At 50.2% G+C, this 23,828-nt stretch overlaps 12 protein-coding genes across 12 annotated transcripts; 8 read left to right on the top strand and 4 right to left on the bottom strand.

The window, feature by feature from the left end:
* Positions 1-536: 536 nt before the first annotated feature.
* On the top strand, positions 537-959 carry ASPBRDRAFT_281372 (uncharacterized protein). Its single transcript, XM_067622472.1, has 2 exons — positions 537-562; positions 615-959. Exon 2 carries the CDS (start codon positions 681-683, stop codon positions 912-914), a length of 234 nt encoding a protein of 77 aa, XP_067476798.1. The 5' UTR covers positions 537-562; positions 615-680; the 3' UTR covers positions 915-959.
* A 369-nt stretch (positions 960-1,328) lies between these two features.
* ASPBRDRAFT_281358 (uncharacterized protein) lies at positions 1,329-2,805 on the bottom strand. The gene is made up of 5 exons (XM_067622471.1): positions 2,523-2,805; positions 2,196-2,451; positions 1,882-2,126; positions 1,578-1,828; positions 1,329-1,518 (listed from the first exon to the last, which is right to left on the bottom strand). The coding sequence occupies exons 1-5, from the start codon at positions 2,559-2,561 to the stop codon at positions 1,476-1,478; spliced, it is 834 nt and encodes a 277-aa protein (XP_067476797.1). The 5' UTR covers positions 2,562-2,805; the 3' UTR covers positions 1,329-1,475.
* A 137-nt stretch (positions 2,806-2,942) lies between these two features.
* On the top strand, positions 2,943-3,559 carry ASPBRDRAFT_45888 (uncharacterized protein). Its single transcript, XM_067625505.1, has 3 exons — positions 2,943-3,007; positions 3,081-3,147; positions 3,221-3,559. The coding sequence occupies exons 1-3, from the start codon at positions 2,991-2,993 to the stop codon at positions 3,422-3,424; spliced, it is 288 nt and encodes a 95-aa protein (XP_067476796.1). The 5' UTR covers positions 2,943-2,990; the 3' UTR covers positions 3,425-3,559.
* Positions 3,260-5,659, bottom strand: ASPBRDRAFT_45887 (caspase family protein). Its single transcript, XM_067625504.1, has one exon. It carries the CDS (start codon positions 5,567-5,569, stop codon positions 3,581-3,583), a length of 1,989 nt encoding a protein of 662 aa, XP_067476795.1. The 5' UTR covers positions 5,570-5,659; the 3' UTR covers positions 3,260-3,580.
* Positions 5,660-6,697: 1,038 nt separating this feature from the next.
* Positions 6,698-10,690, top strand: ASPBRDRAFT_130524 (uncharacterized protein; the record flags this gene model as incomplete). The annotated part of the gene is made up of 2 exons (XM_067618231.1): positions 6,698-9,226; positions 9,293-10,690. 2 exons carry the CDS (start codon positions 6,698-6,700, stop codon positions 10,688-10,690), a joined length of 3,927 nt encoding a protein of 1,308 aa, XP_067476794.1.
* Positions 10,691-10,778: 88 nt separating this feature from the next.
* Positions 10,779-11,408, top strand: ASPBRDRAFT_281205 (uncharacterized protein). The gene has a single exon (XM_067622469.1). It carries the CDS (start codon positions 10,867-10,869, stop codon positions 11,323-11,325), a length of 459 nt encoding a protein of 152 aa, XP_067476793.1. The 5' UTR covers positions 10,779-10,866; the 3' UTR covers positions 11,326-11,408.
* Positions 11,409-11,490: 82 nt separating this feature from the next.
* ASPBRDRAFT_198198 (uncharacterized protein) lies at positions 11,491-11,802 on the top strand (the record flags this gene model as incomplete). Its single annotated transcript, XM_067621184.1, has 1 exon — positions 11,491-11,802. The coding sequence occupies one exon, from the start codon at positions 11,491-11,493 to the stop codon at positions 11,800-11,802; it is 312 nt and encodes a 103-aa protein (XP_067476792.1).
* A 1,154-nt stretch (positions 11,803-12,956) lies between these two features.
* On the top strand, positions 12,957-13,564 carry ASPBRDRAFT_281218 (uncharacterized protein). Its single transcript, XM_067622470.1, has 4 exons — positions 12,957-13,062; positions 13,184-13,213; positions 13,282-13,411; positions 13,495-13,564. The coding sequence occupies exons 1-4, from the start codon at positions 13,050-13,052 to the stop codon at positions 13,496-13,498; spliced, it is 177 nt and encodes a 58-aa protein (XP_067476791.1). The 5' UTR covers positions 12,957-13,049; the 3' UTR covers positions 13,499-13,564.
* A 527-nt stretch (positions 13,565-14,091) lies between these two features.
* Positions 14,092-15,674, top strand: ASPBRDRAFT_130625 (MFS transporter; the record flags this gene model as incomplete). Its single annotated transcript, XM_067618243.1, has 2 exons — positions 14,092-14,402; positions 14,477-15,674. 2 exons carry the CDS (start codon positions 14,092-14,094, stop codon positions 15,672-15,674), a joined length of 1,509 nt encoding a protein of 502 aa, XP_067476790.1.
* ASPBRDRAFT_182573 (uncharacterized protein) lies at positions 15,596-17,870 on the bottom strand. The gene is made up of 3 exons (XM_067619975.1): positions 17,178-17,870; positions 16,685-17,122; positions 15,596-16,637 (listed from the first exon to the last, which is right to left on the bottom strand). Exons 1-3 carry the CDS (start codon positions 17,852-17,854, stop codon positions 15,761-15,763), a joined length of 1,992 nt encoding a protein of 663 aa, XP_067476789.1. The 5' UTR covers positions 17,855-17,870; the 3' UTR covers positions 15,596-15,760.
* A 258-nt stretch (positions 17,871-18,128) lies between these two features.
* ASPBRDRAFT_130748 (aspartate aminotransferase family protein) lies at positions 18,129-19,454 on the top strand (the record flags this gene model as incomplete). Its single annotated transcript, XM_067618254.1, has 1 exon — positions 18,129-19,454. One exon carries the CDS (start codon positions 18,129-18,131, stop codon positions 19,452-19,454), a length of 1,326 nt encoding a protein of 441 aa, XP_067476788.1.
* Positions 19,455-19,516: 62 nt separating this feature from the next.
* On the bottom strand, positions 19,517-20,982 carry ASPBRDRAFT_198194 (arrestin family protein; the record flags this gene model as incomplete). The annotated part of the gene is made up of 5 exons (XM_067621183.1): positions 19,517-19,828; positions 19,882-20,289; positions 20,342-20,663; positions 20,719-20,862; positions 20,915-20,982. 5 exons carry the CDS (start codon positions 20,980-20,982, stop codon positions 19,517-19,519), a joined length of 1,254 nt encoding a protein of 417 aa, XP_067476787.1.
* Positions 20,983-23,828: the final 2,846 nt, after the last annotated feature.

Below are 23,828 nucleotides of genomic sequence, written 5' to 3'. Positions count from 1 at the left end.
CTAGCGTTGTGGAAGTGGTCTTCGAATCAGAAGCTGTGATTGACTGTGGTCTAACCTCCATCTCGGATCCTTTCGGCCAGCAGCCGCAAATCAAGACTTTCCTGATTCAGAATTGGCAACACTAAGCACTATTCTATCTTCGACGCTAAGCCTTTTTCAGTGCATTTATAGACATTCTCATTGGTCAGCTCGCTAATGACATCATAGGGCTAGGGGCTAGACCCTTTCTGGAGTAGTTTGACGTTCTGGGTCCAAAAAGATGTTTGGAGATATTTTAGTACTAGAACTGCTGATGTTTGATGTGGTAGGGATATAAATACTGAGTTAGGGGGAGATAGTGATGAGGGAATAAAATAATAAAAGTCCATTCCTTCTTTTTTGGTTCTTTTCAGTCTTTCTTTGATATATTCAGTATTATATTCTGTCGCTCTTTACACTCATAGTACTATCGTTTTGACTACATTCTTGAAACCACATCACTCTTTTGGTAATACGACCAAGCTACTTTCATTTCTATCCCTCGATTGACTTCATTCACTCATTGTCCCCGTATCAAGTTAAAGTAAGACAGACCATATATAGCTCAGAACATCAACTGACTTGCCTCGCTTTAGCCCACCACCAACACTCCTCTATTCCGAACACTACAAAACAACAACGAGATAATCAAACAATCAACAATGGCAGTCCCCGAAGCAGCTGTTATCGTCCTTGTTATTCTTGGCTGCATCATGCTGGTTTTATCGGGCTACTCCACGCACTACCTCATGACCAATGGATTTTACGGCTTAGAGCGGGACATCGATCCCACTGCAGAACAAAGAGTATACATGCGGCAGCTGAGACTGAGAGATCTGCATTGGATGGCGAGAGAGCATAGGGTCAAGTCTGAGGATAGCCAGTCAGCTGTTTGAGGGATATTTCATACTATTATCGGAGTTATGGGTCCGAATTGAGATCTGGGGCATGGGATGGCGTTTGGGACTTTTGATATTTATGTGGGACTAAATCAGCTTCCTCGAGATATCCTTGCTTTCTAAGTGAATGTTTCTGTCATGGATGCCGTCATTAGTCTTGTCTATCTGTTTGTATATAGATCCGATTACACATAGAATGTGAGGACCTGTCAACTTAACGCCGAAAATGGACGCTTCTGAAGCCAAAATTGGCCGCCTTTCCATCTGTAACTCTAACGGCGAGTCACTGCTTTACCGCCCACCTCCTATAGCATAAAACAATCTCATCATCAAATTCAAGTGAAAAGTGTCGCATGAGCTGTCGCCAGACCTTTGAAACACAATGGACTATTTTCCTGTACTATCCACTGTCGCCAGTTGGAGTCTGCACGGTTTCACTTCCCTCAATGTGATCTTACCCTGCACTGTCGAAACGTTACTAAGCCGACTGAAATCAAACGATTTGCTGGCACAACACTTTGATACATATGTCGGATAGAAGCCAAATTCAGATAGAAGCTAATTCGTGGTTGTCACGAAAACAGTCAGAACAGTCGCGTATCTGCAAAATCTCGTCAGTCTCCACTCATGCAAGATCGTAAGGGAGAAAGGAATGCCGACGTTGATCCAGCTACGAACAAATCTATCGTCCTGACGCGCAACAGGCCCAACAACGTGGTAATAAAGAGCGTTGTAGAAATGGCAATGACGATCATACGATCCTTCAAGTTCACGAAAGTGTTACAGACAATCACTGGCGCCAGAAGGTAGGCCATAATAAGCAGCGCAATAAAAACACGCGCTATTAGCCCGGGTAAGACTCCGGAATATATGCGCACATGAGGGTCGGAAGAGACATTGGAGGAGTTTCGCTATATCTCAAATATTAGTTGAACCAGCATTTTGAGGGGGTCAGTGGACATACGTGAAATAAAGAGTCACGGAAATGAGTAAGGAAATTCTGAGTAAAAATCTCAAGCAGCGAGACTGTTGTATCGTCGGGAGTCACTAGCTCCATGAGTTCCTGTCTTCTATTTGCTTCTGTCACATAGGCCGACTGATGCCTAGCTAGGCAAAGATTGCCTTCGATCCAATTTTGCAAATTCTGGACATCTCTCTGTTGTGGCGGTCGAGACTGCAGAACTTGGGAGCTGCGTTGGATGAAGCCATCTAGGTGAAAGGGTCAGCCGACTTGTGTTGGAAGTCGTCAAGGTTTAAAGCCAAATAAAGGTGAACTACCGTAGTCTTCCAAGGCTCTGTCGATTTCCTCTAAAACCGTTTTGCGTTTTTCATTGACGTCCAACCGGCTACTTGATAGGTAAAGCACGTGCGTCTCCTCGCTATCGATGGTTTTCAGTTGGTCTTCGAGTAAAGACAGGTAGTCCTGTTTGTAGAGGAATAATCGTGCCCGGAGATATCTGAATCTGCGGCAAAATTGCAGGGATTCGTGGGATGCGATCAAAGCTGCGTAACGGGGACAGCCAACGGGGTAGCTCTCAACTGAGATCGCGTCAGTTACTCTTCTGTCACCATACAAAGTACAGAATAAGTTCGGGACAAGTTTACTCTGTTCAAGCTCTGGAATTTTGGGGCCGGGGGAGTCATTAGGATTAGATCCTCCTTCGGAGTGGGCCGAAAATATCGTGTTCTTTAGACGTGTTATCAAGGAGGCCCCATCGAGTTTCGGCTCGTCTTTGTAACGAGGAGGTGAAACAGGGCTCCCGGAATTAGAAGAGCCCTCAGCATATTGTGGAAGCAACATGGTCGTTGAGACTATCTTGGATACAACAAGGAGTCAAGAGACGGCTGAATTTGCCCCCGATCGAGTCCGGCAGATGATGATGATGCTCCCATGCATCACGGGTTTACCCGGGCATGGATGCCCAACCGTTTCTTTCAGGCGAAGATGCATGAAAGCACCACATGCACCGCCCCCTAGCCCTTTAAATTGCGCACCGTCTTGTCCTGGAATGACTTAGGGCTCGTGACGGTCAGTTTTAGATGCAAGGCTTTTTTCGCAGGTCGCACGACACTATGACCGGAACTGAAGAGTACGTTTCTACTTACAAGTAGTGACTAAGAGCGAAACTGGTTCATTGACCCTGAAAATCTGATACCGACTAGACACAACCTTCATGCAGAGAATCGCATTAATGGTGATGACCGTCTCTCTATAGACCCATACCCTAATGTATTAATGCCAACTTCGTTTACGGCGTATACTATTAGAGAACCCAAAAGGAGCTGACTATTGCTTTGAACAGAAAGGGCGCTTCCGTCCGGCCGACTGGGTATATGTTGTGACACAAAGCGCCGATGGAACGAGGAATCGACGTGGTCCATACATGGTCGAGCTGGTGACGGCGCCCAGACAATACACTCTATGTGACAAGGATGCGACGCCGGTATCGTTTGATGGAAAAAGAATAATTGATGAAGAGGACTTGGAAGCTGCCTCTCCGTTGTAATTGAAAGATATGGCACATTCCTACTCTCTAATGGGATGTAGCATCGGGCGCAGAATGAATTTCGTACATTAAATATATCTAGATAATTGAACTCAGAAAGACTCCAAAGTCTCGAAGAGACTTTTAAACCTTCCCTAATCAAGGAAAAAAAAGGTTTCAACAATGTGTTCTTATTTTCACCGTAAATATGTCAACTTCCTCTGCCATGATTGCCGGATCTGGTAGAGAGGTTGTGCCAGCCCGCTGAGACGAGGCCGGCTCTTCCTGATCCTGGCCATGATCGTCGTTACCGAGTAGCTCAGTAATCTTGGGCAAAAGTAGAGAGTGAAAAGAAGTTGCCCGATTTGTCACGATAATTTTGATTACATCCTCGCATTGACCAGATGCCCGCAAGATTTCGGGAATATTCATTTCCCAAGCCACCTCAGCACCACCCGTACAGTGATTCCTCACATCTCTCGGAGGTATCACTGTGAACCCTGCGTTGCTAGCGTCACCGGTGAGGCAATGAATCTGCCAAAGGGGAGTGAAATTGAGAACCGTCACATAAAGCGGCTGATCATTGTTCAAATTGGTGACAGTCAATATCAAGTCCTGTTTATCGTTGATGTCGAGGGGTCTGTCTAACTGGTACTGCAATCCAGTTTCATCTTCCAATGTCAAGTGGAAACTTGGTTGAAGAAAGCCCTGGGTGCTCGGGACTTCAATGCCTTCAATGTACTTGAACTTGGCAAGATGTGCAAGGACATCAATGATGGAACCCACGTCATTATCCGCCCCCACTGTAATCGGGGGAAGACTTGGAATTACTTGACCAGCTGAATCGAGGACCCGATAATATCCATTGGAAGCAGCCTTAACGAAGAAGTCGCACGCCGGGTTCGTTGGCAACTCGGAAATTTGGAGAAAAGGCCGATTACTGGATGCATGGATCCATTCGAGTTGGTTGGTCACACCAGGCATTAACCCAACATATATTCTCCTCGGTGAGCATTGAATGACTGATCTAGCCTTCCAGCCATCTGCTCCTTGAGGAAATCGTTGAATGGGACTGACTGCCTCCAAAACTGACGACAAGCCGTTCACCGAACGAACTTTTGCCCTGAACAAAGAATTCGCCGGTGGATCCGTCACATCCTCGGGAGCGCTAAAGGGGTATATAGCATATTCATCGCCCAGATAGACCCCATGTGCCATCCCAGCCTCCAGGATGATTTGATTATCTATGTCAGAGACGGACAAGAAATCTGTCATGAGGCCTGGTAGGATCTCTTCAAAGAAGCAGAAGCGCAAACTGCCATAGCGCATCGGCGTCTGCCGAGACACAGAATGGACTCTCGTGACAAGATAGTTTAGCAATGATTGATGGGTTATCTGCGCACGATACCGCTTGAGTGTAGTCAAGGCTTGGTGGAGATGATAGGACAATATTCCATGCTTCCTGCCGCTCAGAACCACTTCCTGGGCAGTCTCATGGGGCCCGCATGCCGTGATGATGATATACCCTTCAGGGTCGATCAGCCAGCGAGGCAACAATTGGGCATCCCGAAAGGTATCGTTTGCTCCACCACAGGAGCGAGTGTGAGAAGAACTGGGCTGGTCCAGTTCGGAAAGATCATTGAGGGTTCGAATCGAACGGTTCAGCTGGTCCTCATCCTGGCGATAAACATGCCCTGAGAAGCAACAGTCTAGCACGAGAGTCACCAGGAGGCCTTTGGTCACCATGCGTTTGAGGTAGTTGGCCAGTGCAAACCCCTGAAATTCCGCATTGCCTATGGCAGATTCACCAAGAACTATCAGGGCCACATCGCCGGTATTCTTGTGTCCATAATCCAGGCAGGTCGGTGTTTTCAAGCGAGCTCCATGTCCAGAGTAGTGGATATACACAAGGTCTCCTGGTCTACTAGCAGATATGATAGCCTCCAGGCAGTTCAGAATGTTGGACAAAGTCGGCCATTCCCCTGGATCCTCTATCGGTCGCTGGGAGTTTGAAAGTTTGGGGGAGGAGGCCGTGAGCGTGGCAATTGTCGCGTCAGTCACGTTGGCTTCAATGTAATGCTTCATGATTCTAACATCGTTCACACATCCCTGCAGGGATCTGGTCTCATAAAAGTCGACGCCGATGAGTAATGCCCAACGAGCCATTTCGACTGGCGAGTGCGGACCGCGGAAAAATGAAAAGGACTTGAGGCTTCCAAGAGGTCTGTCAAAGCAATTAAAATGAAATAAAGTTTCCTATGATTGACCGTATATCAGTTCTTCTCGAATAGGTTGGGCAGCTGCTACGTAGTGGATCTAGGTAACTATCGTGATAGAAAAGAATGCCTCGCCGAGTGCATTAATATTCGACCAATTATACTCGGTTCATGCAGGCCTTGCAGATAGGGCAACGGAGTGAAAGCAACGGAAGAGCCTGCGCCTCAGCCATCGCAGCCTTCGTGGCTGATATTCATTGGTCGCCCTCCACTAGCCCCTACGCGCCGGGGCACGTTACAGAAACATCCCGGATTTCACGTAAGCCCTTCACTGCAGAGAGGCTGAAGCATGACTCCTTCATTGGAAAATGAGTGTGGTTACAGTGCTGCCTGATTCTTATGCTCGAGGCTGACAGATGCATCGTATTCCGAGTGTGCTGCGCCCCCGAGAATTAGGAGGTAGTATTGCAAGTGATGCCACGCACATCATCAACCTCGCAATAGATCCATGAAACAAATGGTATTGGGATATGATGTCAGTAGACAGGAAGTGCCTAAGGATTTCAGATGTGATAAAAAGGAGTCTTCCCCCAAACGTGACTCCGCACGCAAACCCAACCCAGCCTCCCCTTTGCGGTTCTACATCCTCTATCCCCACTCGATTGCCACTGCGCAAGGCGATAACAACACTTCCAAATCCGGGAATAGCCAACGGAACTGTCAAGGGCAAGCTTTCCTCGACAATAAAAAAATGGATCTTTTCCAGATAAGCCCTGAAATGCTCGATATAATCGAGACTTTAAGTGACGAAGATTTGGTTTCATTTGCCGAACTACATGAGGAACCTGGGGACGACGCGCAGATCGAACTCTCCATTTATTTGTTTTCTACTGCCTTCGACCGAACAGGTTCGAGGGATTACCTTGAGCGAGCTCTTTTGCGTGCCGAGGGATGGGCAGCGGCAACTCCAGATGATGCACCAGACCGAACGCGACGCATCGGGATCCTTGATGGTCTTACGGCCCGCAGTAGCGATTTGCCAAGCTTGCCTGTCACCCGTGATTTCATTCTTGAGCGCATGTCCCGTGTCATACAAGACGAAGGCCAAGAACTTGATTTCCTAGCACCATTGGAGACAGTGGACCAGAGCATTGAAAAGGCGAAGCAGATGGTAGAGGCAGCGCCTCAGGGGGATCCAAGCAGAGAACGTGCTCTACTGGGTCTGGTTGTTATGTGTCGCTGTCGCTATCTGCAAACCAAAAATATTGAGGATTTGACCAAGGTTATTGAAAATGCAGAGGAACTTCTGCGCGCCACTAGCGAGACGAACGATGGTTTCAAAGGGCTTTGGCTAGAAAAGCTTGGAAACTGGTACGATGACCGATATGATCTGAGTCAAGAAATTGGTGACCTCGACCGCGCAATTGAATTCTACCAACAACTCGCCAGCTCTATGCCTGTCACGGATCCCAGCCGGGTGTCCCACTTAGCCAGGGTTAGCATGTCCCTACACAAGAGGTTTGAGTTAAGTCGATCGAGTGAAGATCTTGACCGAGTCATTGAAGCAGCTTCCACAACGTTAGAATCTATGCCTTTGGAACACTCAGGTCGACCCAGTTTGCGGATTCTACTTGTAAACCTTCTGCAACAAAGATCAACAATGACTGGAACAAGCGATGATGCCAACCGCGCAATAGAGATGCTGAACTCAGGAGTGCAAACTATGACCCCCGGTGAATTATCCGATCTACCGGCCATGAGAATCTTCATTCAATCTCTTATAATGGCATTCGAGCAGACTGGAAGCGTTGATTATCTCAATCAGGGTGTCACTCTACTTGAAGAAGCTCTCCAACATACACCGGCCAACGAGATGAAATATTTCCAGCACTGTAGACAACTTGGCATGCTTCTCATGAGACGATTCGAAAACACAGGGTCTATTGATGACGTCCTTCGTGGTATCGATGTCACCGAAACGTCTGTGGACAATACACCTGCTCACGACAACGGGCGAATCAGTGCGTTGAATACTCTTGGAGCTCTCCGAGGCCTCTTGTTTCAGCATACCGGTGAAAAGACCCATCTAGAATTAGCGATCGAATCAATCCAGGCCGCAATTGATGCTCTACCTGCAGACAGCTTCAGCAGGTTCGGACTTTTGCACAACTTGAGTACTTGGTACGGCAAGCGCTACGACCTGACTGGAGAAGTCTGTGACATCAACCTTGCTATCGACACAATGGAGCCGGTCCTACAAGAGATGGCTCCAGGTACGGATAGGGCGGCCAGCTTCAACAATATGGGAGACATGCTGAGCAAACGGTTTCAGCGCCTGGGAGACATGAATGATTTGAACCGGGCTATTGGCCTTAATCGGCAAGCAATTGAGGAAACGCCGGCAGACCATCCCAAACGATCGAGTTTCTTAAATAACTTGGGCATTTGGCTAGGGCTGAGATTCCAGCGCACTGGACAAATGACAGACATTAATGAAGCTGTCGACGTGGCCGAAGCCGCTGTACGCGCCATATTGCCGGATCATTCTGAAAGACATTATTGCTTGGGTAATTTAGGTCGACAACTTTCTTTACGATACGAAGATACCGGGTCACTTCCGGACCTTAACCGCAGCATTCAGGTGACCAGTTTAGCGGTCGAGGCATTGCCGCTTCAGCACCCTGTGCGAGCACGTTGGCTAAACAACCTTGGAAGTGAGCTGGATATGCGATTTCAGCGCCTAGGAACAACTGAGGATCTTGACCGTGCCATTGAGTACGCCAAAGCAGCTGTGAAAGCAATACCACCGGGTCATCCCGATTTGGCAACCTGCTTGAGAAATCTTGGAATGTGGCTTGGAAGCCGCTTCGAAAAAACAGGTGATCCGAGTGACATTGATCAAGCTATTGATTTTGCCAGCCTCGCTGTCGATTCCACGCCTCGAGAGGACGTTTCGTATGCCCTTCGGGCCCAAAGCCTTGCATCACTTCTCAACGGCCGCTACCACCTCTCAGGTGAACTGGAGGACATCAACCGTGCAATTGATGTGCTTCAGTCTGTACTTGGTGGTCGGAGGCGCGATAGCCGGGAAAGATTAATCTATCTTAAAGGAATGGCAGGGATTCTCGCAAGCCGCTTTGACCGCACCGGAGACATGGATTCTATCAATAAGGCAATTGAGGCTGCCCAGGAAGTCACAGAGATCACTCATCCCGAGAACTTTCAGCGTGCCGTCTACTTTCTCAATCTTGCAGCTTCCCTAGCAACCAGATGGGAGCATACCAAGAGCGCTGAAGACAAGCAACGCATTCTAGAGACATTAATGGCGGGTTGGAATTGCACTAACGGCTTACCCTCTACCCGCATCCGTCTTGGACGTGGAGCGGCTGGGGTGTATGCATCGCGATTTGATTGGAAGAATGCGAATGCGATTATGCAAGAGGTCGTTAGCATCATTCCTAATGTCAGCCCCAGAATACTTGCGCACCGTGACAAGCAGAGCGTGCTGGAGGATTTCTCCGGTGCGGCATCTATGGCCGCAGCCTGCGCGCTCAGCGCAGGCGAGTCTGCGGAGAAAGCTTTGCAGCTTCTGGAACTAGGACGTGGTGTGATCACCGGTCTCCTAACTGAGATGCGCTCGGATATTTCGGATCTGAAGCGAGACCATGGCGAGCTTGCGCAAAAGTTCGAGTACCTTCGAGACCAACTTGATGCCCCTGAGTCACAGGGCAAGGAGACGGACGTGACACCTGAGAGCATCAATCGACGACATAAAGTTAGCGAAATGCTAGATGAAACAATAAATGAGATACGTCAACTTTCTGGGTTTGAGGACTTCTTGCTCCCTCCAACAGCCCAACAGATGATGGATGCGGCAGACAGGGGACCTCTAGTCGTGGTGAATGTGCACAGATACCGCTGCGATGCATTTATTGTCGAATGCAATCGGATCAGTTCATTGCGACTGCCTGATCTTGATATGGATACCATCCTCGAAATGGAGAGAAAATTGCGAATCGACATTATATCTGTACTTGAATGGCTTTGGGCCACTGTCACACTCCCTGTTCTTGACTATCTGGGATTTCGGAAGCTCCCTTCTGACGAAGCATGGCCTCATATTTGGTGGGTCCCTATCGGGCCGCTGGCCTGGTTTCCTGTTCACGCTGCTGGGAGACACTTCAACGCTGCCCGTGAGACCGTTCTCGACCATGTCATGTCTTCCTACAGTTCCTCAGTAAAGTCTATTATCTACGGCAGACGGCACCGTGTTTTCACCTCAACTTCCGATTACGCCTTGTTAGTCGCCATGCCTCAAACCTCCGGCCAATCCCCTCTTCCCTCTGCGTCCAAGGAGATTCAGATGCTACGGGATCTTTGCCCTGGCCTAAACCTACAGGTAGTTGACCCTGCCTATCCGACTAGAGAGAACGTCCTTGAGCAGCTGAGGCATTGCAAAATCTTTCATTTCGCGGGCCACGGTCTATCTGATCCAGCAGAGCCTTCGGACAGCTGTCTGGTTGTCCATGACTGGCAGCATAGACGACTCACTGTGGGGGATCTGCGCGACCTTCGACTACACGAAACCGCTCCCTTTCTCAGCTACCTCTCTGCGTGCTCAACTAGCAGTATAAGTCGAGTAAAGTTGATTGACGAGGGTATCCATCTGGTCAATGCTTGCCAGTTGGCAGGATTCCGGCATGTAGTTGGAACTCTGTGGGAGGTGTCCGATAGCCATTGTGTCGAGGCAGCCGAAATACTTTACTCCACCCTCAAGGAGAAAGGCATGAATGATGAGGCGGTCTGCCTGGGGTTGCATCGAGCAGTTCGATATTTGAGGGATCGAGATGGTCTTACTTCTGCGGCGCGGTCGCAAGACCGCGTCGAAAATGAGTTCAGTGAAGATGAGGTGGAACAAAGGCCTGAAGAAACCATGCAAATCGATGAACGTCAATGTATGCCGGCTGATGCACCACATTCGACCCCTGATGGTAGGAATGCTGTTCCTAAGAAAGGCCGCAAAAGCCGGGCTCAGTGGCACTGGGTTCCATACGTTCACTTTGGAGTCTAGCTTAAATTAGCCGGGGAGGACTCCATGAGCAAATCGGTACTTACTTAAGTCTGCGACCAGAAACACAATTTGGAACAACTAAGGCAGATCCATCCAGACCTCGCCAAAGCCCCCATGGACACCCCACTAGGTAATACGTGTCGGAAGTCATGTCATAACTTCACCCGCCCCGTGTTATGCGCCTTGCGTGTTCTGTAATAACATCACCAGGTGGTTGGCGTCTATCCTGGTATTCATTTTTATCCAGATTAATTCGGTTGCTATTGATCTTATGGTCTTCATTCTTCCCACCGGAACCTGCCCCCTACCCACATATATCTCTAGCAGTAGCCACCACGCCTATCGACTGCGTGTTCGCTGCCCGTGGCCTTGTTCATGAGCCCTCGCAGGACCTGGTCGTCTGCCAGCGATGCTGCTACGCGCTGAGCCCGGGGCGTACCCAGACAGCCTCTTACCTGCTCCGTAGGCATCATGTCCTGTTGCTTGTCCGGAAGAGCCTCACGACACCTCTACGACAGCAACAGGGGCGTTTCCACGAGCCCATGTGTGTGCACCCCGTGCGGATGGTTCTGTGGCCGGTCCGCTCATGTAGCTCCATGACGGGTACGCATGCCGCTGGTGCCGCTACCGCATAGTGAACCATGATGCGCCGCCACCTGTCCCAGGAGCATCTTTAGCAACGGCGAGCCTCCGCTCGTCGGGCTAATGACTTCTACGACGATGTCTATCTGCAGAACTGGTCCCAGAACTCGCCCCGAGCGTATTAGACGGTAGCCCATCAGGGACAAGCTATCCGCCAAATGGCTCCGGATTCAGCGGTGGATGCCCACTTGGCATCCGTCCACCAGCGGGAGCGGGCCCTCTCCGATTTCACCACGACGGGCCTCCAGACTGCAGAGGCAATCTGGTCGTGGATGGAACGGACCAGCTGGCCCCAAGTTCACGAGGGAGTGCGGCTGGATCTACTCCGAAGCCTGACGAAGCTCCCCTACTCGACGGCCTGCTCGGTAGACCTACTCTTCGCACTGGAGGACAGGGCGATCTCGTCAGTTTCGCCATTGACGAGGGGCGTGTCTCTACCAGCTGATACTCGCCATGGACTGCGTGCTTGATCGGTGTGAAGAGATTGCCCGTCAGACGAGTCCATCTATCCGCTGCTGGCTCGTGACCTCCGGGCCGGAGGCGGAGAGGTATATGCGAATGCCATCTATGGTGATACGGCCAGAGTGGGTGCCGGAGAGCCAGGAGGATGGGGACATGGTTGTGGTGGGTGATGAAGCATATGGAAAGTGGTTGACAGTGGGGGGGTACAGACCACGTGGATGGGAGTTTATGGGAGGACTTTGAAGTGAGATTGAGGGTGCAGCGTAGATAGCTGTGGTGGTTGTGATTGGTCTTGGGAGGGTTCTAGTGCTGACCATGTACTAACCTAACTGGCTGCCGGTCTTGGAGTGAGGTGCCAAACTGATGGCAGAGGGCTAATCTGGACATGAATTGACCAGGGTATAAGAGATACTTAGGTTCTATAGAAAGATCGAACAACGGTTCCCATTCCGTCTTTTGCAGTTGGACACTCAAAGTCCTTTCCCCTGCGACTCGTCCACGCCCTTGTACATGCCACGGTGAACGCAGGTGTACCGCTCATTAAAACATTTGTTTGCTACTGCTTGAGCTCCTCTCATTATCTTGTTATGCACCAATGTAAGCTGTCTGCTGACTCAGGCCCTGGGCTTATTTAGAACCGAATGTCCAAGGATTCCTCAGGTTGGAACGTCAATCGCTTCACATGCTCACAAATCAACTCTTCTTCAAAGAGGTTCTGCTCGTGTGGATTCCAGTATAGCTTGATGTTGTCGGGCTGGTTAATGCTGTGTATCTGTGGATTCACAGTGGTAGCAGACCACCTACCGTATTGCTGAACAGTGCTCAGAAAGATAAAACAAAGAGAATGATAGTTACTTCCAAGATATACCCTGAACGCCACTTTAAAACCCGACTGATCCCGACCCGCTGATATGCGCTCGAGCGCCACTGAGTGACCTGGCAGGGAGATACTCATACAATGCTAGCTGAGAGCCGAAGCTGAACGTGACTGCAGGAAACTTGGTCCCTGAGAAACGCAGATCATAGATCAGGTACCATTGAGGTAAGTGACCTACATTGACTACTGCCTATTATCGCGCAATATGCATAGCTAGCAGACCATCGCAAGTGCAGTATGCATGATCATGCAAATGGTTGATCGTATGAGTGCGATTAGATTCACCAGCCGCAAGGATCGCGACTTCTACATTAGCACTGAGGTCTTTTCAGTCAGTATAAGCCTGTTTATCCCGGGCTTCGCTGTCGGACCGGCAGTATGGGCACCTCTGGTGGGTATTTGCCCTAGCTACGTATCTCACAGCCTAGTAAGCTGATATCCTCTTCAGTAAGCTTCCCTTCTTCGACGCTCATATACCAACCCTGATTAACAAATCTGAAACACCAGATTAGAACTCTACTGCAGGAAGTACGCAGGTTGTGGTATGGAAATAGTGCAATGGAGTCCCACATTGCGAAGTAGTTTAACTACTAACTAGTTAATCGTTTAGTCTCCCTAGTGGCGGCAACTTCCCTTGCACCCTTATGTTCTACTCCAACGGTTCCCATGTCACCAGTTCACCCAGAGTCAGCAGCACTTCATAGACATTACTTCCAAGCGTTTCTGCAAAAGCCCAGTCTGTGAGCATTTGGGAACTTCTGCCAGTTATTCCTAACAACTTCTGCACTGATGCCATGCAAGTCAGACTGACAAGTTGCGGCAGGTAATATCTCGGAGAATTTAGAACACTTCCGACAATTCAATCCTCCTCAAACTACTTACAACTATCACCCTTTCTCTTCCACAGTCAACAACAACAAAATCAATGCTGCACACATCCCCAACTTGCAAATCCTGGCTACCAAGCAAACAGTGGGCCCTTTTCAGGAAAATCCAGGATGTCCCCAAAACAAACGGAGACTACTCGCCCGATAAGTCCGAAACAGCTTATATCCGAGGCCCACCGCAAACCGTCAGGGGAGGGGGATGTAAAAAAAGCTTTTCTGGCAAGGCCACTAAAACTCGAGCTAGATTCCCCACTTATCACGGCACTCGGCAAGCTTCCAAGACCATATCTGCAGAACATCTCCAACCCATCCACTTTTTAGCCAGCCCCCATCTCCATCGGACTCCCGGTCGGACCCTCCGACGCCACCTGCATGCATATCGGAGAAAAACTACCGGAGGATATGCCGATACCCCGACGCGGCGAATGGAGAAAAAAAAAGTAGTAAAATGGTCACCTCCCAAACACACCAAATGGGAGAAGAAATATCTGAAATAGAGAACAAGGGCGCAGCGTCAGCATCTCAGCAAAGAAATGACTGTCGTTGACCCTACGGCCCAGCAGTTGCCACTACCACCACCAGCATCATCTCGACCCGCCGATGCAGAAAAAGGTACAGCCGCACATGCAGGTCCCGATCCCAATCTAGTGACATGGGAGGAAAACGACCCCGAGAACCCACAGAACTTCTCAACGGCGTACAAATGCTGGATCACGTTCCAGCTGGGGTTATTAGCGTTGAGCGCCAGTCTCGGATCGAGTATCATTTCCCCGGCGGAGACGGAACTCAAGGCGTATTTGAAGATTGGGACGGAAGTTAGTATTCTTCCGGTGTCGTTGTATATGTATGTACCATTTTCCAATGAAATGGCATCGAATAGACGCAGTTCCTTTCCCCAGGTACTGACGAGGAACACAGTCTCGGCTTCGCCTTCGGCCCTCTATGCTGGGCACCCATCTCCGAGCTCTTCGGTCGACGGTGGTCGATGCTCCCCGCCGTATTCATCCTGGGCCTGTTTAGCATCGGCACCGCAACGAGCAAAAACACCGCCTCAGTGCTCATCACGCGGTACTTCGCGGGTCTCTTCGGCTCCGCACCCGTCAGTAACGTCTCCGCCGCGCTCGGCGACATCTTCCACATGAAAGCGCGCGGCATCGCCAGCACCTCGTACGCCATCTGCGTCGTGGGCGGGCCCACCATGGGCCCCATCATCGGGGCGGCGCTCGTCTCGAACTCGCACCTGGGGTGGCGCTGGACGGAGTACATCGAAGCCATCATCGTGTTCTTCATCTTCGGGATCACCTTTTTCTGTCTCCCGGAGGTGTACGGACCCGTGCTGTTGCACCGGAAAGCCGTGCGCATGCGCAAGGAGACCGGGAACGCGGAGCTGTATCATCCGCACGAGCATATCAAGGTGGACGTGCACAGTATCGTCACGAAGCATTTCTCGCGTCCGCTGGTCATGCTGGTGACGGAGCCGATGGTCACGGTGATTGCGCTGTATGCGTCGTTTACGTATGCGCTGCTGTATCTGACCCTGGAGGTGTTCCCCATTGTGTTTGATGATCTTCGCCAGTGGCGGCCCGTGGTCGCGACGTTACCGTTTATCGGGCTGTTCGTGGGTGTGCTGCTGTCGTCGGCGTTTGTTATCTTCGTCGGCCAGCCGTACTACATCCGCAAGTGGGAGGAAGGGGGTGGCAAGCCTGTGCCCGAGGCGCGTCTGATGCCCATGGCGGTTGGGGGGTTCTTGTTCGCGGGTGGTTTGTTCTGGTTTGGATGGACGGCCGAGCCCCAGTATTCCTGGGGATTGCCGGTGGTGGCGGCCATGGTGTTTGGATGTGGATTTTGTATTATCTTTGGTCAGTGTATTAACTTCCTGGTCGATACGTATGGCCCTTATGCGGCGTCCGCCACGGCGTCGAATACCTTCCTGCGGAGTGTGCTGGCTGCGGCCTTTCCGCTGTTCTCGCAGCCCATGTTTCGCAATTTGGGCGTTGGGCCGGCCATGTCCATCCTGGGGGGCGTCGCGGCGGGGGCGATTCCGGTGCCGTTTTTGTTTATGATTTATGGGGTCAGGTTGAGGAAGATGTCCAGGTTTGCGCCGTTTAAGGGGTAGTTAGGGGTTTATAGAGTATAGAAGTAATCATATTAGATATAGACGGATAGAATATTGAAAAGGACTATTGATGACCATCACCAATGTTATAAACTAAAGGTATTCCCCATACACGGCAGCTCCCAGAACAGCTCATCCAGAACCGAGGTATCTATATCAAAAGCCTGCGATGTATCACACAATCCCTCATTCAACGACAAGCCCATCCCATCATTCTCTAGCGCAGCAATCCTCTCTACCAGCTCACCGCACTTTGCTAGACAATCATCTCCCAGATCCCACCCTAACCGCTGTCGATGGGAGTGCAGTGTAGCAATCATCTCTTTAGCCAGGTTTAGTGGTGGATTGGTGCCGCTATCCACAGAGTGCGATTTGACTTTGCGCAGCCCGCTCCGTAGAAGAAACGTCGTCGCTGATGTGAGCGAATATGCCTGCACTGGGATCCAGAATCCACGCAGTTGCTGCTCGTCTAACTCCCGTACGAGATGCACTATCTCTTCTGCTACGCGTTCGACTTGCTTGAATGAGAAAGAAGTACCATGGTTGTCACTCCCGTTCTCAAGATTGGACGTCTCCGTTTGCTCATCGTCTAGGTCCAGTGCGATGCGTCGGAGCAGGAGCTTGACGGATAAGTATGCTAGGCGCAAGTTGGCTGCGCCGGGGGTAGTCAAGTCAGTTCCGCGGAGGATGACGTGGCGGGTGTTGTTGTCGAGAGAATCTTCCCAGTTAGTGAGGAGTTGCGACAGGGAAGTTATTGTCTTTCTGACGGGGTCGGAGACATGGTAGATGTATTCGAGGTATTGGCCCAGCACTTCTGTTAGTGTTGTGAAGGCGATGAAGATCGAGGCTGCGGCTTGATGGGATGGTATTCTGGGAGAAGAGCAAAGGTAGTCTATGCTCGGAAATGGGACGTCGTATTGGGCACGATGAATCTGGAGCGGTGTTCCGTAGGCGAGGCTGCACCTGGTCAATGTTAGTATGGAAGTAGTAGTTGAAAGATGAACCCCTACCATCGATCGTGAATCACGACCAACCACCAGATACGAATGCGGAACCCTTTCTCCAGAGAAGAGATGTTCCAGTGGGAGGGATCTCGATTCAAGCCCAGGGCATTTGATAACGCTACGGCCGTCCCTACCATACCCCCATTGCCAAAGATTGAGGTGCTGGGTCTGCCACATACATTGAGCAGCATTGCCAATACAGTTGATATACCAGGGCACAAGAAAATCTCGGAATGAAGAGCCTCGTTAGCTTGATTCCAGATATAGCGGATGTCAGGTGAGCGAGTAGAACGTAGTCGAGGCGAATTGTCCCAATAGATAAGGGCATTTGCATACAGGTTGCAGAGGAGAGCTGGCGATATTTCCTCTTTGCGAGTACAGTACGCATTCATGAAAGATGTCTCGTCAAATACAGGGAAGCATATATTGGCATACTCAAAGAACCTAAATGCGCATCTCTCAGTAACGAAGGATCCTCCATGCAATGTCTTAAACTTACAGTCCAACCACATCCTTCGTCGTAGGCTCGAGATATTTTTCGATCAGCTCGCATTTCACGGACGGGAGAGATTGGCCGGAGTATACCCCCAGTGGACGTCTCGGAATAGTATTGAACAACACCTGCCGCATAAGTCGACTGGGTTTCGAGTTTGTATGCATCAAGCAAGGCCTTCGGTCATCTGGAGCTGTGAATAGATATCCTTCCAGTATACTACTGTCATCGGCAACAACCGGGCTGACAACGTGGGAGCTGTCGTTCCCGGTATCGCCGACCACATCCATGAGACTTGCAACTTTACCATCCAAATACACTGTTGGAGGAGATGTGTCGTAGTGCCTCGTAAATTGGGATCTATCTTCGCATCGGCTGGTTCTTCTTGCTGGATCTGGGGGTGGTGGGGAAACGACCTGGGAGGTGGAGGACTGCTCATTACTAGCTGTCTTGGGTGCAATCCGCCGCGGATTGACAGCTCGCTTTCTTTGAGCGGAAATGTCAGCCGGAGGGAAGATACACTCGGTTGCATGAGCCAGGCACATCATGCATGTGGTGGAGTCTCTGGTACGGCATCGCGACTTGCGTTTCCGGCAAGGCAGGCATGCAGGATGCGTATGGGACCGATAGGGTCTCTCTGAGCTACTGCTGTTCCGACTTGTGCTCTTGGATTCAGCCGGCATGGTCAGATGGCTATCCACTGGATCTGAGGTCCGAGGAAGTTCCATTACAAGCAGAACTGACTGATAAAGTGAAGCATTTGGTGGCCGCGGGGAACCTCCGCCCGCGGGCAACTTGGCCAATTAAAATGGCAGGATAGTAGAACCCTATGCGCGCGGTGACTCTTGATTTGGGACTACTTATAGCCATCAGGGCCCGGAGGTAACATGGAGAATTATCCTTAGATTAAACATTATAGTCCTATATTATCAAAGAGAAACTTTTCTATCGAACACCATGGCAACTCCCGACGCCACCGCCGCCTTTTTTGCCAAAGCCAACAAATACCTCATGTCCACAGGAGTCCCGATCTCCCCAGTCATCATCACCGAGGCCAAAGGCACCCGGCTGTATGACTCCAACAACCGTCGTATTCTTGACTTCACCTCAGGCCAGATGAGCTCCCTGTTAGGCCACTCCCACCCCGAGGTTGTGGCCATCATCCAACAATACGCCGCCCAGCTAGACCACCTCCTCAGCAACATGATAACCCACCCAGTAGTGGACCTGGCTGAACGTCTCGCCCGCTTCCTCCCTCCACCGCTGGAGAAGTCCTTCTTTCTGAACACCGGCTCCGAATCCATCGAAGCTGCCATAAAAATGGCCAAAGCATACACTGGCAAATTCGAAATAGTCGCCTTCAGCGCCAGTTACCACGGCCTTACCCAGGGTTCAGGATCGGCCACGTATTCCACCGGCCGGAAATGCGGTGGTCCCTGCATGCCAGGCCAGCTTGCCTTTCCTGCCCCGTATGCATACCGCTCGCCCTTCCGTAAGGCGGACGGGACATATGACTGGGAGACGGAGTTAACCTTTGGTTGGTCCATGATTGACCGGCAGAGTGTAGGGTCGCTAGCTGCGTTCGTCATGGAGCCTATTCTCTCCACAGGCGGGATTCTTGAGCTCCCCGATGCATATTTGCAGCGCATGGCGATGGAGTGTAAGAAACGGGGCATGTTGCTCATCATGGACGAGGCGCAGACGGGAGTCGGTCGCACTGGTCACATGTTTGCGTTCGAACAGGCCGGAATAGTCCCGGATATTCTGGCTCTGTCGAAGACCCTGGGATGTGGGCTTCCTTTGGCGTCAGTGAGTACGACGGCTGAGATTGCGCAGGGGTGCGCGGATGCGGGATTTCTGTGGTTGACAACGCATCTGAATGATCCGCTCACTGCGGCAGTGGGGAATAAGGTGTTGGAGATTGTGGAACGAGAGGATCTCTGTCATCAGGCGAAGGAGCGTGGTACGCAGCTGCGAGAGGGTTTGTTGAAGCTTCAGGAGAAGTACTGGTGTATCGGCGATGTGCGGGGTCGAGGTCTTTTGCAGGGAATTGAAATCATCTCCGATCGAGATACTCGAGCTCCTGGCCCGGAACTAGGTCAGGAAGTGTCAGACCGGGCGATGGCCTGTGGGTTATCGTGTAATGTCGTCAATCTACCGGGTATGGGAGGAGTTTTCCGTCTGGCGCCACCGGTGACAGTCTCGGCGCAGGAGATTGAGGAGGGGCTCCAAATTCTCGACGAGGCGTTTGCTTATGTACTTGGCAAGAGTCGCAGTGATTAGATGTGATTTAGAGTAGGTATGTGCATCATATCTGCACGATAGGTCGAATCCAGACTGCTGTGTCAGACGTAAGCTTCGTTAAATGGTACGGGGAGAGAGGCATCCGATAGAACAGCAGTTGCATAACTCGGTGGCTTCGAGATGTTGCCCAGCTGGCAATAACTTGGAGGCTCTGGGAGACCCGCAGCATCATCACCAGCTACAGACAGAATATCATCTGCCTTTCGGTCCAAGGCGTGGGTATCATAACAGGGAAGGGGCTGATCACACGACTCGTCGATCTCTCTGAGGGCCTGGAGCAAGGAGGACACAAAGGGGTCCTCTGGCAAGTGTGGCAGGGCAAAGTGAATGGTAATAGGTATATCCAAGAAAACCTAGCATATGGTCAGTAAGACGGACGGACAAACAATGGACCAGAAACTCGTACCGCTGAGTGATGACCATCGGGGTTCAAAAGCTTGATTTGCGTGCTGAGCGTGTGCTCGATATGGAGGAAGTTAGTAGTCAGGCTCTGTAGACATTCTTTCGGTTCATTTGGCAGGCGAAGAAAGCGGGTTGTCGAATACCAGCATCCTTCATCATCGGATACTGCTCTGAAATCATCCCAGTCGCTGGAGTCATGATCGTCCTTGGCGACGATACGTGACCGAGTGCTGAGACTAGGTTGCAAGGCCTTGTGAGTCTCTTTGACCTCAGAGTGAATGCTTGCTATCTGGAGACCTTTGCGCAGGGGGATAAATTGGTACTTGATGGGGATAACACTGCCGAAGGTATAGGCCTGGAAAGGCAACGACACACGGTAGATAATTTTTTGCGGCCATATGTCTTGCAGCATCTATTGAAGTCAGCTGAATGATGAACCAGAAGCAATATTTGTAGTTTCTCACCTTTGGCTCTGGCACCAACAGAGACCTGTACATCCGACGCACCCTGACCTGTGTGTCGGCCTCGATACGACGTCCCCCAGCTGTACCGAGAGTGGCTTTTAAATGATATCTGACACGACAATCGCCGAGGCCTTCAATCGTATCTGGTGTGTTGTTTGACAGACAAAATGTAAACGGGAACTCGTGGTTGCCGGGTGCCAGAGTAGTTCGTGATGAAGTCCCTTTAGAATGCAAAAAGTTCCAGGTTTGATACATGAAAAGTCGCTCCCAGAATGGCATATGCTGATGAGAGCTCTGAAAATTTGGGAAATTCCGGTCCCAGCTAATCGAGTTAAATAGTCAGTCGCGAGTCACGGTTGAAGTTGGGGTATTCGTACTTCATGTAGCGGCGCCCCTCAAAGTGCAGCTTGATGTCTTTGACACAGAGTGGTTCATTGAGACATATCACAACCTTTCCGGTGACATGGCAGTATCCCGCTGTTGAGGAATCCCCAGGAAGCCATAACACATCGGTGTCAAGCCTAGTCCATGTTAGTATAGAGTCTCTTGGATGGGGGAAATGCTCGCCGTTACCTGATACCGAAGTATGTCGGAGTTTTCTCGGGCAGGGATCCTGCTCGGAAAAGGCTGGTTATTACCATTGCAGACTTCCAGTACAGAGGATAATGATGGTTGAAAGAGCTGAACTTTGTTGTTCAGGAGCTCATTTATATCTAAACTATGGCCGCACAAAAGCTGCAGTCATGAGTTACCCGTTTGGTCGATGCCGCCGCAGAAGCGGGTAGATTTCCCTTTTCGGAAGCACCGGTATGCGTTTGAGGAAATCTACTCGAACTTGATACGCCCTTTCTAACGATAAGCAAGCCTTGTGATCATTCAAGTGGTCTGGATTGGAGAAGAAATTCTTTCAGGGGAAGACGCCTTGCCTGATCTGACACCGGTACTGCTCTGTGAGTCGCGTCGTCGCCTCTCAAGTGGTCGGGTCGCGGCGATAGTCACGCAATTCTATCATGTTAGTCTGGCCCTCGAGACTATGGCATGCATATAACACTACTTCAACCCGTGCTGTAACAACTATGATTCAATTTAATAGGTAATAGAGTTACTAAGTGAAACTATGTCTGGTTATCCAGATACCTTAAATTGCGCGTCGCCCGAATATCAATCAGCAGATCACCCACGGACTCAATACCCTCTATTCTAGGCCCTGGAACGAATATAAAACTCCTCTGTTCAGTCTCTTTATTCTCCATGACAGAATGCAAGTAGACTTTGCCCAATTTAACTTCAACACGGTATTCGGGACAGTGCACGGTGCAATCATAGGTAATATCTCCATCGTCTGCCAACTGTGCGAAAGTTCACAGTCAACCGTCCTTTCCTGCAGATGAGTACCCAGCTCGTGGAATAGGTAGTGTTGTTGCTTTCAGACTTTATCTGCTCACTACTCAAAAACGATTCACCGTAGTATGGTGTAAGACGAAATCAAACGAAGGTGCGTTTTCCCTCTTTCGAAACAAGCACGAAAGCATTGACGCCAAAGTACTCTTCCGTCGCGAAGCTGGCGGGGAAGGGCTTCTTGGCCTAGACAAATGCATGTGCCGCTAGGTGTGTCAATAGGAAAGACCCGACAGTGCCCGACGCAACTACGCGGAAGAAGGCTAATGTCTCTGGCCCGTTGCTGGCAGGGAAGAACGGCGTCGAATGGTTGATGATATCTGCGTGCACGTGTCGAGGTGACTCATCCAGTATAAATTTCAGAGCCAGGCCTCTGGGGTTACCGTTTGTATCTCTATCCGACAAGTGAAAGGTCCTGTACTGCTAGGGAACCGTGCAATTAGGGGATCCATGGCCTTGAAATGGGGCGCATCTGAAAGTAATGAGGCCTCGGGTGTGTGCATGGCAGCCCCGCGGAGGAGGATTGCTTTTGCAGCATTGTAGAATCTAGTAGTGAGAGAAATCGGACGGTTTAGGTACTGTGGATAGTAACATTTTTACCATACCCGATCTGTTGCCTGGATGAGAGCTAAAGATGCCATGGAGCGTGTCAACAACCTCATAACTGGTATCGACAACGGCTGGAGCTTCAAGAAGAGGCATGTTGATAGATGTTTCACTCTGTTGTATCTTGGTTATAGAAAAAGCTATGGATAGAACTAATGCAATCTAGAGCTATTGGCTTATTGGAGATTTGGTCCTTTTGGGGGGTGTCTACACGGATTAATGTTGGTAGGGCTTGGAAGGGGTGGGTAGGAGAAACAGGAGATAGTAGATCCATGTCCTCCGTACAACCTTACTAAGGTTAAAACTCGGCCAGGCGAATGTGAAGAATTAAGGGCAGAACTGATCCATGCGGGATTGTTGATGGGAATATGATGCAAATTGCCTCTTCCTTATTTTTATTCAATGGACTCAGCGGGCCTTTATTGGGTGCTATGAAAAATGTACTATAGAACGTCTAAGTTTCCTGTTGCAGTTCGGTTTGCCACTCATCAAATTATGAATCGAAGTTATGCTCAATTAATACAAAATGGAGATAGCCTGGGTAACCCGTGGGTACCCGCCAAGACCCAATCCATCACACTTGTTGGCGAGGGCTAACAGTCTCAATCAAACTCTAGTCAGTTTGAAAAACTTGCTCGGTTGATATGAAAGCATTGCTCCATGGCATTCTCGTGCTTGCCGTAGCGGATACCCCAAAACTGTTCTGTCTAATCAAATCACCTAAGGCCTTCGCAAATGTCTCGGGCCGGCGCACACGCTCTCAAACAGGCTGTATGCAGTGCGTACGAGTCAGGTGCAGGTGCGAGGAGACTCGCCCAGTATACTGGAGAAGTGAGCGCTCCGATTTCGCTTGCAACTACTCTCCGCGTCTCCGGTGGAAACCACACAATTCTAATTGTCAAGAATCTGGCGTCCTCCAAGGCACCGATACCGAGTAGCCCCTGCGCAGTCTGTGGATGCACTAATCGTTCCAATTGGTGCGAGATTGCCGGTGTCTCGATGGTTCAACCAGAGAAAGCATGTTCTCCGTGCGTACCAGCCCAACTGGCTTGATTCGGACTACTTTGCTACATCTGAAACATCCAACACACCAAAGGTCCTGTCGTATCCACGGTGCGCTCATCCATCCACATAGAGAATAACCTTATCTGCCATACAAGCGAGCAATGATTCTCCTTGGCCAGTATGAACTGGAGGCCTTGGTTTAAGTTTAGAAACCTGCCGTTCCGCGTGAGCACACATATTATGTACAATCGTCATCACTGCTGGGACCACGCGACCTATAAGGCCATCTTGACACGGGGATTTTCTAGAGTCTTATTTTCCCACTGATTGAAGCAATTACTATGGGTCAATGTATAGGTAGTCTGTATCAATTGACTGGATAGTTAACTGGGTGGTGGGTCAGGTTGAGAAGTAGAATAAGGGATAGAGGTTGTCCTTAGAGGATATTACTCTTTCGCAGGTGCTGTAGATGCATTCT

Source organism: Aspergillus brasiliensis, assembly GCF_001889945.1.
Source record: "Aspergillus brasiliensis CBS 101740 unplaced genomic scaffold ASPBRscaffold_10, whole genome shotgun sequence".
NCBI lineage: Eukaryota > Fungi > Ascomycota > Eurotiomycetes > Eurotiales > Aspergillaceae > Aspergillus > Aspergillus brasiliensis.
The sequence above is the reverse complement of the archived record's forward strand: the minus strand, read 5'-3'. Positions and strand labels throughout refer to the sequence as shown.

Coding starts and splice junctions, on each gene's coding strand:
- ASPBRDRAFT_182573 (XM_067619975.1), bottom strand. CDS start 17,854: ATGCCGGCTGAATCCAAGAGCACAAGTCGGAACAGCAGTAGCTCAGAG. Junction 17,123..17,177: donor ACGAAGGATGTGGTTGGACT/GTAAGTTTAAGA, acceptor ATGCGCATTTAG/GTTCTTTGAGTATGCCAATA. Junction 16,638..16,684: donor GTCGTGATTCACGATCGATG/GTAGGGGTTCAT, acceptor AACATTGACCAG/GTGCAGCCTCGCCTACGGAA.
- ASPBRDRAFT_281358 (XM_067622471.1), bottom strand. CDS start 2,561: ATGACTCCCCCGGCCCCAAAATTCCAGAGCTTGAACAGA. Junction 2,127..2,195: donor CAGAGCCTTGGAAGACTACG/GTAGTTCACCTT, acceptor CCTTTCACCTAG/ATGGCTTCATCCAACGCAGC. Junction 1,519..1,577: donor TTGTTCGTAGCTGGATCAAC/GTCGGCATTCCT, acceptor GAGATTTTGCAG/ATACGCGACTGTTCTGACTG.
- ASPBRDRAFT_281205 (XM_067622469.1), top strand. CDS start 10,867: ATGCGCCTTGCGTGTTCTGTAATAACATCACCAGGTGGTTGGCGTCTA.
- ASPBRDRAFT_45887 (XM_067625504.1), bottom strand. CDS start 5,569: ATGGCTCGTTGGGCATTACTCATCGGCGTCGACTTTTATGAGACCAGA.
- ASPBRDRAFT_281372 (XM_067622472.1), top strand. CDS start 681: ATGGCAGTCCCCGAAGCAGCTGTTATCGTCCTTGTTATTCTTGGCTGC.
- ASPBRDRAFT_281218 (XM_067622470.1), top strand. Junction 13,214..13,281: donor CAGGAAGTACGCAGGTTGTG/GTATGGAAATAG, acceptor TTAATCGTTTAG/TCTCCCTAGTGGCGGCAACT.
- ASPBRDRAFT_45888 (XM_067625505.1), top strand. Junction 3,148..3,220: donor CTATAGACCCATACCCTAAT/GTATTAATGCCA, acceptor TGCTTTGAACAG/AAAGGGCGCTTCCGTCCGGC.